Source organism: Grus americana, chromosome 4 (genome assembly GCF_028858705.1).
Source record: "Grus americana isolate bGruAme1 chromosome 4, bGruAme1.mat, whole genome shotgun sequence".
In the NCBI taxonomy this organism is placed as follows: domain Eukaryota; kingdom Metazoa; phylum Chordata; class Aves; order Gruiformes; family Gruidae; genus Grus; species Grus americana.
This window is the reverse complement of record NC_072855.1, coordinates 48,168,112-48,183,772: the sequence shown is the minus strand read 5'-3', so window position 1 is coordinate 48,183,772 and position 15,661 is coordinate 48,168,112. Positions and strand designations below refer to the sequence as shown.

Here is a 15,661-nt window from a genome sequence, read left to right as displayed (position 1 = left end):
CATTCTGGTGACCAAATTCAATGGCCCTGCGCGGAGCCTCGAAACAGCTGATTGCTGAGTAGGGAGGAAAAAAAATAACCCAGCGAATCTGGTTGCAGCTCTCTGCTGCATCCCTATCCCACAATCCCTTGCACCATTTGCTGCAGTCTTTCTACACAGGCTGAGTGAGAAAAAGATGTGCTAAATAAAGATTGATTGGTTTGAATCCTGAAGGGGTCTCCCACTTGTAAATGACCCGGGGGAAAAAAAAAATTCATGACGACTTCACTGGGCCTCCTCTTATTCTTCCATTTTTCTTTCCACCTGCCCTCTTCGTGGAATGGAGCGTCATTCCTCAGAGCACAGAATCTGTTGTGCATCTAATAATGACTATGCTGTGATAGGGATTCTTGAACAGTTTTACGCATGAGGCTTGAAACATTAACAGATGATGGTTTGTTCGTTTGGATTACTGCGGAACTGCAGCTCCGTCCCTGCAAGGATTTTATCCTCAGCACTGCACTGATAAAGCTATTTTTCTACAAAGATGGGTAGGTCTAAAATGCTCAAGTTTGCTCAGTGTTATTCCTGGTGGCTGCTGCCGGGTTGCTCCTTCTGTTTTGGCCCCCGATCGTTCATTATGCTTCTGCATGCTGTAAGAATGAAGAGGGTTGCTGTGTTTTAAACAAGGCACCGAGCTGATTGCAAGAGTGGGAGAGAAAGGAATGCAAATTTAGCTTATCAAGCCTTTTACACAAGTGGACTGTGTGGCGGTTATGATTATTAATTTGCTCGGCGTATTCTGTATCGGCTAATTTGGGGGCTGCTGCTAGAAATGGCTTGACTCTGTTCTTTAATCCTAAAGACTGTGGGCAGGTGATATATCCGTTTTAAGGACTTTTACACCCCAGCATCCTTGAAGCAACATTATTGAGGTCCCCCACCCTTTCTTACAGCTCTCAAGGCCTAACTGTTCCTTTGGAAACGTTGCCATTGGAAACCTATTCATTCATAATACATGAATAGACCCTCTGGGTTGTGAATACCATTGATAAGAAGAGGATGAACGAGCTGCAAGCAATTTGTTCTCCTCAGGCTGTACTTTCAGGCTAGTTGCAGTTCTGGCTGGGTGGAGTTCAGTGATAGTGGTGTATCAGCAACAGAGAATTCTGCTCTTTTAGGAATAAATCCTGGGAACTGAGCAGACAGTTATAAGTTTTCCCAACGTCTTTTTCTCGGCCGGGCCATGGAAGCTAAGAGAATTCAGTAACTGTTGAGGAATTCCAGAGCTCATTTGAAGATACCTGTAGAAAGGGTGCCCTTTCATATTACATGGCTGTATTTATCTGAAGCAACTCTTCTGGAACTGTTATTTGCTGTACCCTGAAGTTTTTTTCCCCTTTTCTAATACTATAGGGAGTTCTTTTCATATGGGTGGGGCCGCACCCTGACTTTCCTTCCTGAAGGCATGCATGCGTAGCAGGGCAAGGCTTTCCACTAGCTTAGAGAGCCATTGTTTTCTCCTTTCTTTGCTGTATAGTATGTTTTGAATAAAAATCAATAGTTGTATCTCCAAGCAGAAGGAAAAAGAACAATGTTACTTTTGGGGTAGCTGGAAAGATAACGATCCTTGAGCCTCAAAGGAGTGACAAAGAGTCTACGTTCCAGAACCCTTTTCTGCACTTGATTTAGCAAACCTGAACTGGGTTTCCAGTGTGTGCTTCTTATAGATAAATCGGTGGGGGTTTATGTCTTGTTTGGTGCAATGTTTCACAAACATTTGGCTTTGCATGTTTAAATTATGAAGTGTAAATATATGGAGTAATAATTGTCAGACTTTTCAAAGCTCGTATTTCAGCTGCTCTTTCTTAGATTGTGAGACAGAATGAACCTCCGAAAAGAGCTCCGGCAGTTTCTGAGCTCAGAAGATGCTACTACAAAAAAAGAACGTTATTTCTTATAAAAATAGTGTTACTTTGCGAAATCTCCCGTTGCTAATATATCTGAAACTTAGGTTGCTGTTTTGAGGAACTGCTGCTAGCACTGCAGTAAATCAGAATAAAGGCTGTCTTTGGCCAAATTCAAAAGGATTGTTTACAATCTTCAGCTTTTCCTCAAATAGTCTTTGATTGTATGCTTTCTTTCATTGAATCAATGGGCAAAATCATCCTTCTCATAGCTACATCACATTCATCAAAATTGCATCAAAGGTGGAGTTGGCTCAGGGAGGCTGCAGAATCCTGGAAATTCCATACTCCAAAAACTTTTTTAAATGAACCACTTGTCTAAGAAGTTATTGTACCCGGTAGTGGCCAGAACTGGATAGTACTGATGAAATTCTATTCTCAGGTGCATGTTTTAAACCTCATTTCTGTGAGCATGGGGGATAAATGACAATCATGGCCTGCTGCATTGCAGACAAAATATCAAATATTGAAAGCACTTATTTCTGAATTGTTAATGGTTTCTTTCACTAACAAAGCTTAAACCGTGAACATTGGAAAATTAAAGTAGCTGACATGAGCTTTGTGTATGAAATGCTAAGAATCACCTTATTTTGCAATGAGATTGAGGGAATGTAAAAGACTAAGATGAAGATCAGATGAAATCAGTATGAATTTTTTTATGCAGCAGGAGTTTCCCTTATGTAAAGTCTATTTGCTGGTGTAGCTGTACTTGATGGCAGAAAGATGAAATTACAGAAAATACCTGGCTGCTAGAGAACTTTCTTCTGGTAAATGACAGGCAGCATTCACTGGAGACCTATTCTTTCATATCTTAAGTACATGGGTTTTTAAAATAGTCTGTGCTTACTCTGTAACAAAAAATTTACACTGTTCATAACATATCGGTATCCTTCTTACCAAAGAAGACTTCCTGCTTCTGATTATCTTGCCTGTTTTGTTTGGGTCCGCACCCCTAACTTTTGGGTGGGAGGCAAACACTGCTGCATCAGCAGCAAAATGGATTTTCTTTTGAAACACATCACTGAAGTTCCGCATGTTATGCTGCCAAATGCATGGATACGTTAATGCATATTTGATGCTCTGCTCTTTCTATTCTGTTTTGTGAAAGCTGGATATTTTGGTTCCACTTCTTGTAAAGCCATTTTTAACTCAAGCTTTTAAAAAGTAACACAGGTTCCTAATTGATCTCCTAAGGTTTATTGTGTGTGATTTATGGCATTTAAATAGGTAAAATTAATTTGTGTTTATGTAATATTCACATTTTATCTTACTATGGGGAAAGAAATGAAAAAAGTGAAACAAATGACCAATCCTGAAATCATGCATTTTTAGGTTGTGAACAAACAAGATATTTTGAGTATTACAGCCATTTTTAACCTTGCAGATTCCCCTTTCTCAGAAAAAAAAGGAAACAAAAGGGCCTGCATAAATGTTTTCTATCGAATTACATGTCAGTCACTGCTGTTGGGTATTTTAATTGTGAATAACTTCATGCTGCTGTATTTGCTAGCACAGAGATGATTCCCCAGGAACCTGTTATCAGGGAAGTCAGTACAGCATGATCCATAATGACTGTCATTATCCTAGAAATAGCCACTTGCTCAATGTACTAAGTAAACCATACCTGTATGGCTAAATACACAGCTCAGGAAGAACAGCATGAGTTCAACTCTGCCAGGTTAGTGTGCCGTGCATTCAGCACAGGAAGAAGATCTGATGTAACGCTGCTGATAAAATGCTACAGGTCATGCAAATCGTTGTGGAATTGAGTGACCTTTGAATGAGCGGGATCAGCTCCGAGGCAGAGGGCTTGTTATTTCTGTCTTGGAAAGCCTGAACTGCCCTCAGGCCAAATATCAAATTGTCTGAAAGGGATGACTAAAAACTGGGGTAGAAAATGTTTATGGAAGAAGTTACTACCTCAGGAGCGGAGCTGCAGTGGAGGAGCCCAGCTGGGCTTGCTGCTTACACGAAGAGGAGCCCGTTTGCTGTGCGTGCAGGAGGGCTGGCAGAAAGCGCTGCGACAGAGACGCTGCGGTCACCTCCCTGGGGACCGAGCCTGCGCCTCCCGGTGCTCTAGCCGCTAGGAACGCTGATGGAGAGGGGTTCTGGCTGGGCCACCCTGCCAGGGCCTCTGCTTGTCAGGTTTTCCTAAACTATTTTAGTAGGCAGTTTGCTTTTCTCTGAGGTTGCTTCCTTCCTTTTCCTCCCCATCTTCTCTTTCCACATATGAATTCTGTTGGCTATAATCTGTACTAAGTTTTTCTCTCCCTGTGCCTTGTTCCAGGACAGGAGGAGTTCCAAGCCTGCTGGCATTCCTCTAACCTGCAATTTTAATTGTCAGTCAGTAGATCTTTCCTTACCCTTTTAATTCATGCTTTTTATGGCAGGGTTATGAAGAATCTTTAGTCCTAGAAACATGATTCTTACTACTCTTTCCGCCTAGAACACCATTTTCCCTGCATTTATTATTTGGATGTGCTTCATGTATCCTTCACCTTACCTCTGCTGATTCTCAGCAGCTATCAGTTGCCTCTTCTTTGCTCAGTTTCTTTTATCGTGAGACTTTACATTTCACCTACCTCCCCCCTGTTGCTGATGCAGAATTTGAGCACTCCCTTCCCAGGGTCTGGCTGATTCTGGAGGTTCCTTTTTGGGGTCTTCCTGGAGTCCAAACCTACTGTATCTTTGGCCATACCAGCACTGATAAGGGAAAATAATGTTGGGCGACCCATTTTCAAACTCTGTCTGTGATGCAGCTGTTTGACTGGCTGGTGCAGTTCCAGTTTAAGGTTTTGCCAGCGGTACTGTAGATGTAAGAAATCCTATGTTTGTTAGCACTGGCTGAACCTACTGGTGCAAGAACGTTTTTATTGTGGGATTTCTTTAAAACCAGACAGCCCTGTAACTCTTTCAGTCCAGAGACAACATGCCTTTCCAGAATGCCTGCTGAGACAGAGGTGTTATGTGTGGTGGTGTAGACTTGGCTGACTCCCCGGCTTTCATCAGTGATAAACCATTTTAGAAGTTTAATTCTTCACTGTTTTGGTTTTATATGACAATATGAATTCCTGCATAAGGATGAAACATGAACGAATTAGTTTTTGATTCTGTTATTTCATGGAGTTTATAAGCCATTTTTCTTCTTTTTTTCTTTTCCCCGCCCCACTCCAGCAGTGTGCAGGGTAGAAGGGAACAGGACCCATATGTCAGTGGTCTAGGATGGCCAGTGAAGGCTCCAACATCCCAAGTCCTGTGGTCCGTCAGATTGACAAGCAGTTTCTGATTTGCAGCATATGCCTGGACCGTTACAAGAACCCCAAAGTACTTCCCTGCCTGCACACTTTCTGTGAGAGGTAAGTCCTTTCCTCAGGCTTGTAACTGGGCATTTGTGTCTTGTAACAAGTGCAGAACTCTGCATTCTTTAGTGGACACTTTTCTCTTTACTTGTAAAGGTCATGTTAATGCACAATAAAGTCTGGGAAGGCTGGAGAGGCAGAGATATAGAAAAACACTGTTGTTTGTGGCAGACAGGAAGAAGAGACAGCAGTGGAATATTTGGAATACATACCCTTTATGCAAGAATACATAAAAGAAAATCCAATGAAACTAATGAATATAGTAACAACAGTGTGAAAGGTGATGGCAGTCAGAATTTGGACCTCCAATTAATCGTCTCAAATTTATACTGATTATTCTATAATTAGAAAAAATAAAAACCTTTCTTTGTTGATTTACTAAGCAGAGAAATAATTATCCCATCCTGTAATGTCCAAGGGTGAGACATGATATATACATTATTAATAACCAGTGATTAAGTGTCTTCATTATTCTGCAGCTTAGCTGACTGAAATGGAAAAACTCTGAAAAGAGATGTGATAAACCAGCAACCTGCCTTCTACTGTATTCAGCTGGATGAACTGAATACACCTAGTGATACTTTAATGTTATATTATCTATCAAATGGTGGACAGAATACAGCATCTGCAGAAAAGTTACCTGAAGAATTGTTGGCTAGAGTTCTTTGATGATAGGATGCAACTCTGTGGATTGTATATTGAATGGCATAAGAATTATAATGGTATTTTGTGTGAAAATTTAGTTCAGGAGATTTCCACCTCTTAGTTAGAATTGTGGTGTGCATATCTAATTTTGCACAGGGTGCAAGAAAAATTGTGGATCTCTGAGTGTGTCAGATGAAAATGTCTTTTGTAGAAGAATAGGAAACCCCAACTTCACTGAAGTCAGCAGTGAAACTCTCATTGAAGTCAGTGAAGTCAAGATTTTCACCACCATGTCTTAAGTTTCTTGACTTCAGTTCATGTGTAAATCCTAAGGTCAGCTTCTGGTTTTCACTGTAATCCTCTTACGCTGATCTGGTTATGGAGAGAGGCTGGAAGAACTCTTCCAGTGTACTCCTGATGTACAAAGCCTAAGCTCTCCTTTCACAGAGCTCTTACTGGGGGGTCAGGAGGAGAGCTGCCAAGGGGGGATGAACAGTGGTACAAGCAAAGCCCTTGGAAGTGGATAAGAGCTGTGTAGCTGTGCGAGGTCACACTTTCTTGGTTGGCATCTCACGCGGAATTTGGTGTAGCACTGGTCCCCATAAGAACTGCATTCTGCAAAGCTTCCTGTGCTTATGGGACTACACTGAATTGCCAGTTGCAGTTGGTTGTTGCGTGCCCAGCAGCTGTTAACTTGAATTTCAAGGCCAAAAGCGGCAATAGCTGTCACCTAGGCCAGTCTGCTGCGTATTGTTGATCACAGAACTTTTGTGTCAGATTTATATTCTGTGAAATACAGTTTTTCTAAAAAAACCCAACAACCACACACATGCACATATCAAACACAAACAAAGATCTCCTCCAAAAAACCCCTTAACATAAACTGTGATAACCTAGGACATGCTTCTCTGTGTAGTAAGAGAGCTATGTTGATTCTGGCTAACTGCCAAATAATGTTCCTAATTGAAATAAATGGAAAAATTTCCATTGGTTTCATTGGGACCAGGTTTTAGCTCTGAAACACTAAACCCGCAAATACAAGTTAATAAAGGAGATTCTATTGGAAAGACAAGGGTCAACCACCGGTTAGTCAGTTAAAGACACAGGCTCGAATACTTGATGCAATAACTTTATGTCTCTCAAACTTTATCTGATAGTTTATCATTTTTACTATCCTGTGGGCAGGATGCAGTAGATGTCTGGAAGCATGGATCCACTCTGCACAAGTACCTCAAAGAAAGGCCTATAACTCTTATAATGATGTCAGCTTATTGAACCTTTTTTCATGGGACAGAGGAAAAAAAAAAATCCCCTTAACCACTTTTACTTCTGAAGCCTGGTGATGTACCTTTCCTTTTATAAGTAAGGGTAGCAGTATTTCAAACTAGTTCTTAAACTGAGAGTTTAAGAGAGTTTTTTTCCTCTTTGATGATACTTTGCCTCTCTCTTTCTCCCCCTCCACCTCCCTTCCCTGTAGGTGCTTACAGAATTACATTCCAGCCCATAGCTTAACCCTTTCTTGCCCCGTGTGCCGCCAGACCTCCATTCTGCCAGAGAAAGGGGTTTCTGCACTCCAGAACAACTTCTTTATCACCAACCTGATGGATGTCCTGCAACGAACGCCGGACAACAGCATTGAAGAGTCCTCCATCTTGGAGACTGTCACCGCTGTTGCTGCGGGCAAACCGCTTTCCTGCCCCAATCATGATGGAAATGTAAGTGAGGTGAACTCCTGTGATATGTCAGCTACTGATATGTACTGACTGGTCTGGTTTGTCATGGATATTTTGTTCTAAAAAGATAGTGGGGGAATTGGAATCACACTAGTTCTTTGATTTTATGTCAACAAAAGACAAGTGATTATTAAAATTAACTCAAATGCTCTTAGTGGAGCATCTTAAAGTAGTCAGGATATTATTTCATCTTACCAATCATCTTGGATGATACTGTCTTTTAGCACATTTGGTCAAAATTGTTGTCCTGCAAGCACTATACCTTGTGCCTTTGCCTCTTTGGGATGGGTTTCCCTAGCTCTCTTGCTTGTAGAATCAACTATTGCCATGGGAACCTGTGTGCTTGTTTACGCAGTATGTGGCAGGGACCTTATAAGCTTAACTGACCTGCACACTGAGGCAGTACCAAAAGCTATTTGAGCATATTAAGATGGAGCCAAATAAAAGGGTATCTTACCTCAGGATGCTTTGGGTCAGCACAGGCTAGGAACAGAGAGCTTCTGTTTATCTGCAGTGTTTTGTCCATCTCTTGTATCAGTCCTTGGAGGCTGCTTTGTTTTTTTTCCCCTCCACCTACTTTTTTGCCCAGCATCCCCCCCGCCCCCCGCCCACTCCCTCAATCATATCAGTGTATTCATTGGCAAGTACCCCCAACTGAGTAAGTATCCCCAGATTATTATCAGAACAGCTCTAACTCTGCTTACTTCACAATTTGCAGTGTTAACCTGTGTGGCTTCATGGTAGGCATATGAGCTCCTGTCTCATAGCCAGGCTTATGCAAACATGTAAGTAGACCACATTGCAAAGCTGAGCGATGCTGTGTTGTAAACCGAATGCTGTGCTTCTATGCAAGCCAAGAAATATGTGCTAGTATTTTAAGACAACTTTCTGGGGACCGTTTTATTTGATGCAGTTTAGTTACATTGGTTGTATAGGAATAATTCAGCTGATAGGTAGTGATTACTCTTACAGAGGAACCACTCAGTTCCCTCTCCTTTACTGACCTGCTGGAATTAGGTGGACTTGTAGAACTGATTTACTGTACACTCCGATTAATGAATAACTGGTGTAACTTTTTAATGTGTACTATACCTATGTGTGTGTAGTGGTTACTGATTAATGCATTCCTAATTTTTATTTGCATTTTATTGGCTGTTATTAAAATGAATCACAGTTCTTTTCTGATATAGCAATCGTGATAGGAGCCATTTGATTGTGAAATGCAGAAAAAAGTAAAAATGAAGATATTACTTGTTTTGCATTTTACATTATCAGCTGATGACTCTTTGGGCGTGCTTAGAAAAAAAATTATTTGTCTACAATTAAAAATAGGTCACCTTATACCTCTCTGAGAACTTCTTTCTAGGGAAAGGTGGATTTGTAAGTCCTCTAAACCACACTTGTCTTGCTTTGAAATATAGCATGCCTTTTAGGACTCTGAGTAGTGTGCGATGGGAATATCTTCTTGCTTTGGTATCTGGAAGGGTAGGGGACAGGCTGAGGATTACTCTAATTTAAAGATTTCTGGAGCTAGGAAATTAAAAGCTAAATTGCACATATTAGTCCTTGTGATTGAAGGAGCTGAGAGAAGCTTTGGGGAGAGCTGCTTGAGGCTGGCCAGGTGGGTCTGGCTGCAAGGCAGGGTGTGCAGGGCAGGGTGCTGGGCACCTTAGGCCTGACTGAGGCTTTGGCTGGCTTTGTGGGTACACAGCATGAGGACACTGTGTGGCAAGTGCCTGGCTAGCAGCTTTCCTGGGGGCTTCACAGAGTGAGAGAGGATTGAGGTGGTAGCTGGAGGAAAATGCCTTCACAGAGCCAGCAGTCATTCTGCATTGAATCCTCTGTCCATTAATTTTTACGTATTGCTTTGGGTACGGTCAGACCCATTGTATTTTTACTATCAAGGAAAAAAATTTGCATCGAGTATGCTTATTTAAATATTACCAGATTTTCTTCATATTAGCTTGGAAATAAGTTTCTGTTTAAACAATTTCTTTCAATCTTTCCAGCCATGCTGGATTTAAACCTCTCTGATTAAAATCAGATAGAAACTGATGCACAGATACTTTCTCATTGGCTTGCCTGTCTGCTTGTAACTTAGCTTTCCTCAGGCCATGTAGATTAGATACTTTCCCTTCCAGTTGGTCTCTTATTCCCACCACTCATATTTTCCATATGCGTGTGTATATGTATGCTATTCCTTCTGCGCATATCCTCTTATCCTCTGTTGTGGCATCTTTGTTGTGTGTGTTCTTATGAAAAATGAAACTTAGCTTGTAGTATCTTAACATGAGAGATGGTTTCCAGTGCTTGAACTATAAACAAATGCTTCCTCATAATCACCCAACACAGAGCACAAATCTATGTTCTTCTTAAATCGGGCACATATGTTACGGAACTTTTGAACCTAACAGAAGATTCTTATCTTTTAACTACACATTAAAATAAGATTGGCTTTATTCTCAGCTGCTAAACACCAGCTCTTGTTGGATATAAGCATCCTGGTTTGGAAACATTGATCTACAATCATTTAGGGGTAGGTACAACAGCCAGGACAGGGAAGGCTATGAAATTCTAGGTCCATTACTTCATAATATGTAATGAGTGGTGTAGCCTCTTTGCAGTCACCCATCACAAAAAAGTCCATGCTTGAGTTTTTATTTGAATTTGGAGTGAAAGCCAGCTCAGATCCATGCTTTTACAGGTGCAATGAATTTTCTGCCTATAGAGTGTAACAGGAGAGCATACCCAATATTAAATTAAATGCTTGTAACAAAAAAGCATGCCTTATCTCTGACTAAGTTTTTCTCAAAAGATCACAGAATAGCTGGGCAGCTTGACAGGTATAAGATCTTGTCTAGAAAAACATTTCCTGAACTTGTGCACGTGTTGCTTACTGCCTATATGCTTCTCTTAGAAAAATAAAAAAGCACCTATTTATCCTTGATGTTCTGACGAAGTGAGTTCATAACATACCTTTTAAACCTTGTTATTTCTCCTCACCTCTCTACTTCCCACCATGTCAGTTACTTGTGTATCCCATTAAAGTGTAATCTAATTTTTTCTGTGCTCTGCAATACTCAGTGTGTCACTGAGTGTGTCACCAATGACCTGGACGAGGGGTCAGAGTGTACCCTCAGCAAGCTTGCTGATGATACAAAACTGGGAGGAGTGGCTGACACACCAGAAGGCTGCGCTGCCATTCAGCAAGATCTGGAGAGTTGGGCAGAGAGGAACCATATGAAATTAAAGAAGGGCAAGTGTAGGGTCCTGCGCCTAGGGAGGAACAACCCCAAGCACCAATACAGGTTAGGAGTTGACCTGCTGGGAAGCAGCACTGCAGAGAAAGACCTGGTGGAAGGACCAGGATGTCCTCATGGACAACAAGCTCTCCATGAGTCAGCAATGTGCCCTCACGGCCAAGAAGGCCAGTGGTATCCTGGGGTGCATTATGAAGAACGTGGCCAGCAGGTCGAGGGATGTTATCCTCCCCCTCTGCTCTGCCCTGGTGAGGCCACATCTGGAGTACTGTGTCCAGTCCTGGGCTCCCCGGTTCAAGAAAGACAGGGAACTACTGGAGAGAGTCCAGCAGAGGGCTACAAAGATGATTAGGGGACTTGAGTATCTCTTGTATGAGGAAAGGCTGAGAGCTCGGTCTGTTTAGCCTGGAGAAGACTGAAGAGAGGATCTTATTAATGCTTATAAATATCTAAAGGGTGGATGTCAAGAGGATGGGCCAGACTCTTCAGTGGTGCCCAGCGACAGGACAAGGGGCAACAGGCACAAACTGGAGCATGGAAAGTTCCATCTGAACATGGGGAAAAACTTCTTTACTGTGAGGGTGGCAGAGCACTGGAACAGGCTGCCCAGAGAGGTTGTGGAGTCTCCTTCTCTGGAGATATTCAAAACCTGCCTGGAGGGAACCTTGTGCAACCTGCTCTGGGTGATCCTGCTTTAGCGGGGAGGTTGGACTAGATGATCTCCAGAGGTCCCTTCCAACCTCTACCATTCTATGTGATTCTGTGATTCTCTGAGACTAAATAAAAAATTCAGAATGTCAGCATTAGACTCTTAGTGAGCATTAGAACTAATAAACTGAGCTCACTGATGGCAAAATTTTGTTCTGCCTCAAGGAACCTTTAGGGCAGTTAGGAAGCAATAGTGTGAGTCATACAACCACATCTAACTGAAATGGAAAGTTATACAAGGGATTTGGGTGGTTCACTTGTATGTGAGCATGTTGTTTAAGTCATGACAGTCTTACAAAAGTTTTTTTAAAAATTTGCTTAAAGCTTTTAAGTTTACTGCATGGGTGAGGCAAAATCTATGACTAGGGAGAACAAAACTCCATGTTCTAAATTTTACCAGATATCTGGGAAGTGCCCTCAGGTAATCCAAACTTACATTCTCCTAAAAGCCAAAACATACAAAACTAAGGTACTCACTAGTCCTGGGACAGAGGAATTAAGCATGTGTGTGATGCGGAAGAAGGCAGGCAAAGAGCAGACTCATCCTTTTTCTCTGGACTGCTGTTTTATTTCAAACAAATAGAAGCAGAGGATGAACAATGTAATTATTCAAATGTGATTTTAAAGAAGGGGGACTTGTGATCGTTGAGAGCCTTTTTCTCAAGACCTGAACTTTGAAGGGCTGGAATTAGCGTGCTTTGGCTTTGTGAAATCTAATTCAGAAGTACCTGCATCCTTGATTATGCAAATTTAAAGGTTTCTGTAAATTCAGTTAAATTACAGTAGCAAAGATATTCATGGGTCTCTAATGAGGTCATTGTGCTGAAACATGCTCGCATGGTTTAAGGTGGGAGTTAGCGGATGGGATTTCAGAACCAGTGGGCATTAATTCATGTTTCATTACAGCTGATGGGAATGTTCCCATTGACTTGAGTGGAAATACAGCTGACACCAGTGTTAGATGCCATAGTATATCCTGACCAAGAGCCCTCTTCAATTTGGAAAGGAGGAGTTCAGGCAAAAATCTTCTTCTGAGATGTTTTACAAAGCAATCCTGTTATCATGAAAAGCTTTCTGGGAATGTCACAAAAAGTGATGCCCACGTTGGGCATGGAGAGGAGAGAGGAAAAGCCAGTAATACATGTCTGTCTGTAGTTAGAAATTAATCTTACCTGATTAAGAAATGCTAGACAAAATCTTAGGAAATCAGCTTATCTAGGCACTTGAAGCCTGAATTGTATTAATATTAGGTTTTCTTTCTCCTTCAGCTGTGGCACAATGCAAAGATTTTAATGGGAAGTAAAAGTTGCTGTACTCAAAACATTTTGAATTTGACTGAGGCAAAGGTGACTATATCTATGCAGACATACATACTAGGTCTTTGTGGTCTGCTTGCTATTACCATTCTAGCTTATGTGATTCTCTGGTGCTTCAGTAATGAGGAAGGAAGTTGATTAGGCTAAACTTTAATATGCCAATGATATGCTTTCTTTCTGTATATATGTTGCTGCAAATATAATGGTTTATTATGAGGTGTTCAATAGGAAACAGAAATATTAAATTATTCTAATAATTGTATCCAAATATAAAAATATTGAATAAGTAAAGGGCTTGTTAAAATATCTTGAACCTAAGCATTCAATTATGAAGAGGCAGAAAGATGAACTTTTGACACTCATTCAAAAGAAATGAAATTTTTTAACCATATAAAAAGACGTAAGAGTTTCCTAATAAAATATTGTTCCTTTTGGTTCTTTCTGGTTGCAAATTTTTGAAGCCTTTGAAAAGAATTTAAATCCTAAACTTTGTTTAACTCATTTTCTCTATGCACTGTAAGACTACATCATATCTTAGTGCCTACCAAAGTAACTGTCAGGCCTTAGAGGATCTACTACTGTGAGACTGCTAAATTCACAGTGACTGGAGTAGTGTTGATGGGGGTTGCCATTCTTTAGAAGGTCTACTTTTTTTTTTTTTTTTTCCTTGCTGATATATTTGATCTTACACAGTTTATTTGGAGCAGCTTTTAAATTTTCTCTAAAGTGGCTTACACAAATGGCCAACAAATGACTAAACCCTCATCGCGTGTGAATCCCCTATCTTGTGAATTGAGATAAGAAAGAAGAATGGGAATAAGACAGAAAGGAGCTTATCAGAGGAAAATCCCTATTAATGCTAATAGCCACATGCAAATTATGGTTCTTACTTGCCCCTCCTAATTCTCAAGACATCTTGGAGCAGCCAGCTACTCCACATGGTGCTGTTACATGTCCCTCTGCTCACCTGAAAATAGCCAGTTCTACACAACCATCTTGTTGTCAACCAACATCTCCAGCACAACCGTCTTTGAGCAGGAGATGTGAGTGCCAGAAGCATCAGCTGAATTATTCAAGATTCTGATGCTATGTTCTGAATGCAAGAGAGCTGCCAATGGCTTGCTTTGAGGCATATACTACAAACTTCCTTATATACTTTTAATAAGCCTAAAATGCTTTGTGCTCAAGGACTTCCTAGCTGTAAAAGAAAATCCCATGCTAAATTTGCCTATATGTGCATTATTTTGATTAATGTATGATTTTGGGCACAGCACTTTTCTGTTTCTTTCTCTTCATGAATATATTCAGAATTTGGGGTATTTATTACATGTAAAGATCTGTTTTTATCTCCAGACAGCATCTTACTGGGTATGGAACAGGTTGAAGCAGTCTCCTCTTTCAAGTGTAGATCAGCGCTCTTATTATAATCTCAGATATGAGGTTTTGATGGTTTTAAGGGATTAGTAATGGGATATGGAGTTTTTCCCTTCAGCACGTTGGTTCATTTAGGGTGCTTTTCTCTAGCAAATAAGCAAGCTATTTGCTGAGCTCCATCGAGTTCATGTTCCATGGGTGGCCCTGTTATGAAAAACAGCCCACGTTTACACTTTCTTTGGCAGAACTGCTGGGGAGACTAAGGATCAAGTTAGCAAGGGGACTTGAATGCCTTGGTTTTTTGAGTTGTTTCACAGAGTAGTTGAGAGACACCCCAAAACTCACTATTACGTAGTATAAAGATGATGTTAGGGCCAGCCTTGAAATCCAGCATTCTGTTTCCCAGGCTGCTGTTCTGACACTTTCTGATAGAATAAAATGGATTTAAACCAGTATTTTGGTATGAAACATATAAGAATATCAGCCACCTTTTAGGCAGTAGTTTATTGGTGTCTAAGAAAGGAGAAACTTTGTCTCAGAGCGTGGATGATAACATGAGTTCAAGACCCAGTAAGATGTGCTTTGAGTGATGTTACTGCTGCCATGTTTGAATTTAGAGTTGTGCACTTTTCCAGGTGATGGAGTTTTACTGCCAGTCCTGTGAGACAGCCATGTGCCGGGAGTGTACAGAGGGAGAACATGCAGAGCATCCCACAGTACCACTCAAGGACGTGGTGGAGCAACACAAGGCTTCCCTCCAAGTTCAGCTGGATGCTGTCAACAAAAGGTATGGAGGCTCCACTGATTATTTGCCATTTTCAGTTCTACATTGGCTTCCTATGTTACCTTGGGTAGATGTTTTAATATGCTGGTGCCATGGACCTTTACCTAGAAAACAGGGATAGTGAGGCTAGCATAAGGAAAAAAAAAAAACCATTGAGTGGGATGCACTGAGGGATTGAAGAGTAAAAGATTCCTATCTGTCTTTCACAAAACAGAGACCATTAGAAAAGCAAGTGTCCTCCAAAGAAGGAGCGTAAAATGTTAAGGAGAAAAGTACTAGCCAATATTTCATGATAAATAAATAATACTGGATGCTTAAAAGACTAGTGCAAACACAATGATGGCAGAAAAGCTGAAAAAAAGAAAAAGTGGAGTTCATCTAGTTATATCTTCCCAAGTAGATACATTTGCGTAAAGGACAGAGGATCCAAGATCTCCTTGTTGGAAATGCCTAAAGTTTCATGGATTTCCACAAGGGAGGGCCCTGGCTTAGCCTTATTTTATCAGACCAAAACCACGATGTGGTTATAAAAGGAA

General features: G+C 41.0%; 1 protein-coding gene across 10 annotated transcripts in view; it reads left to right on the top strand.

The window, feature by feature from the left end:
• Window positions 1-15,661, top strand: part of TRIM2 (tripartite motif containing 2) — a 130,703-nt gene that overhangs the window by 83,306 nt on the left and 31,736 nt on the right. For 8 of the 10 annotated variants that reach the window (XM_054824486.1, XM_054824481.1, XM_054824488.1 and 5 more), the window contains 3 exons: window positions 5,121-5,302; window positions 7,428-7,665; window positions 14,977-15,128. In XM_054824486.1, the coding sequence (XP_054680461.1) occupies window positions 5,169-5,302; window positions 7,428-7,665; window positions 14,977-15,128 (524 nt within the window). In that variant the 5' untranslated portion in view covers window positions 5,121-5,168. Of the gene's footprint in view, window positions 1-137; window positions 531-5,120; window positions 5,303-7,427; window positions 7,666-14,976; window positions 15,129-15,661 lie in introns of those variants that run through there. The other 2 variants (XM_054824480.1, XM_054824483.1) reach the window with 2 other exon arrangements.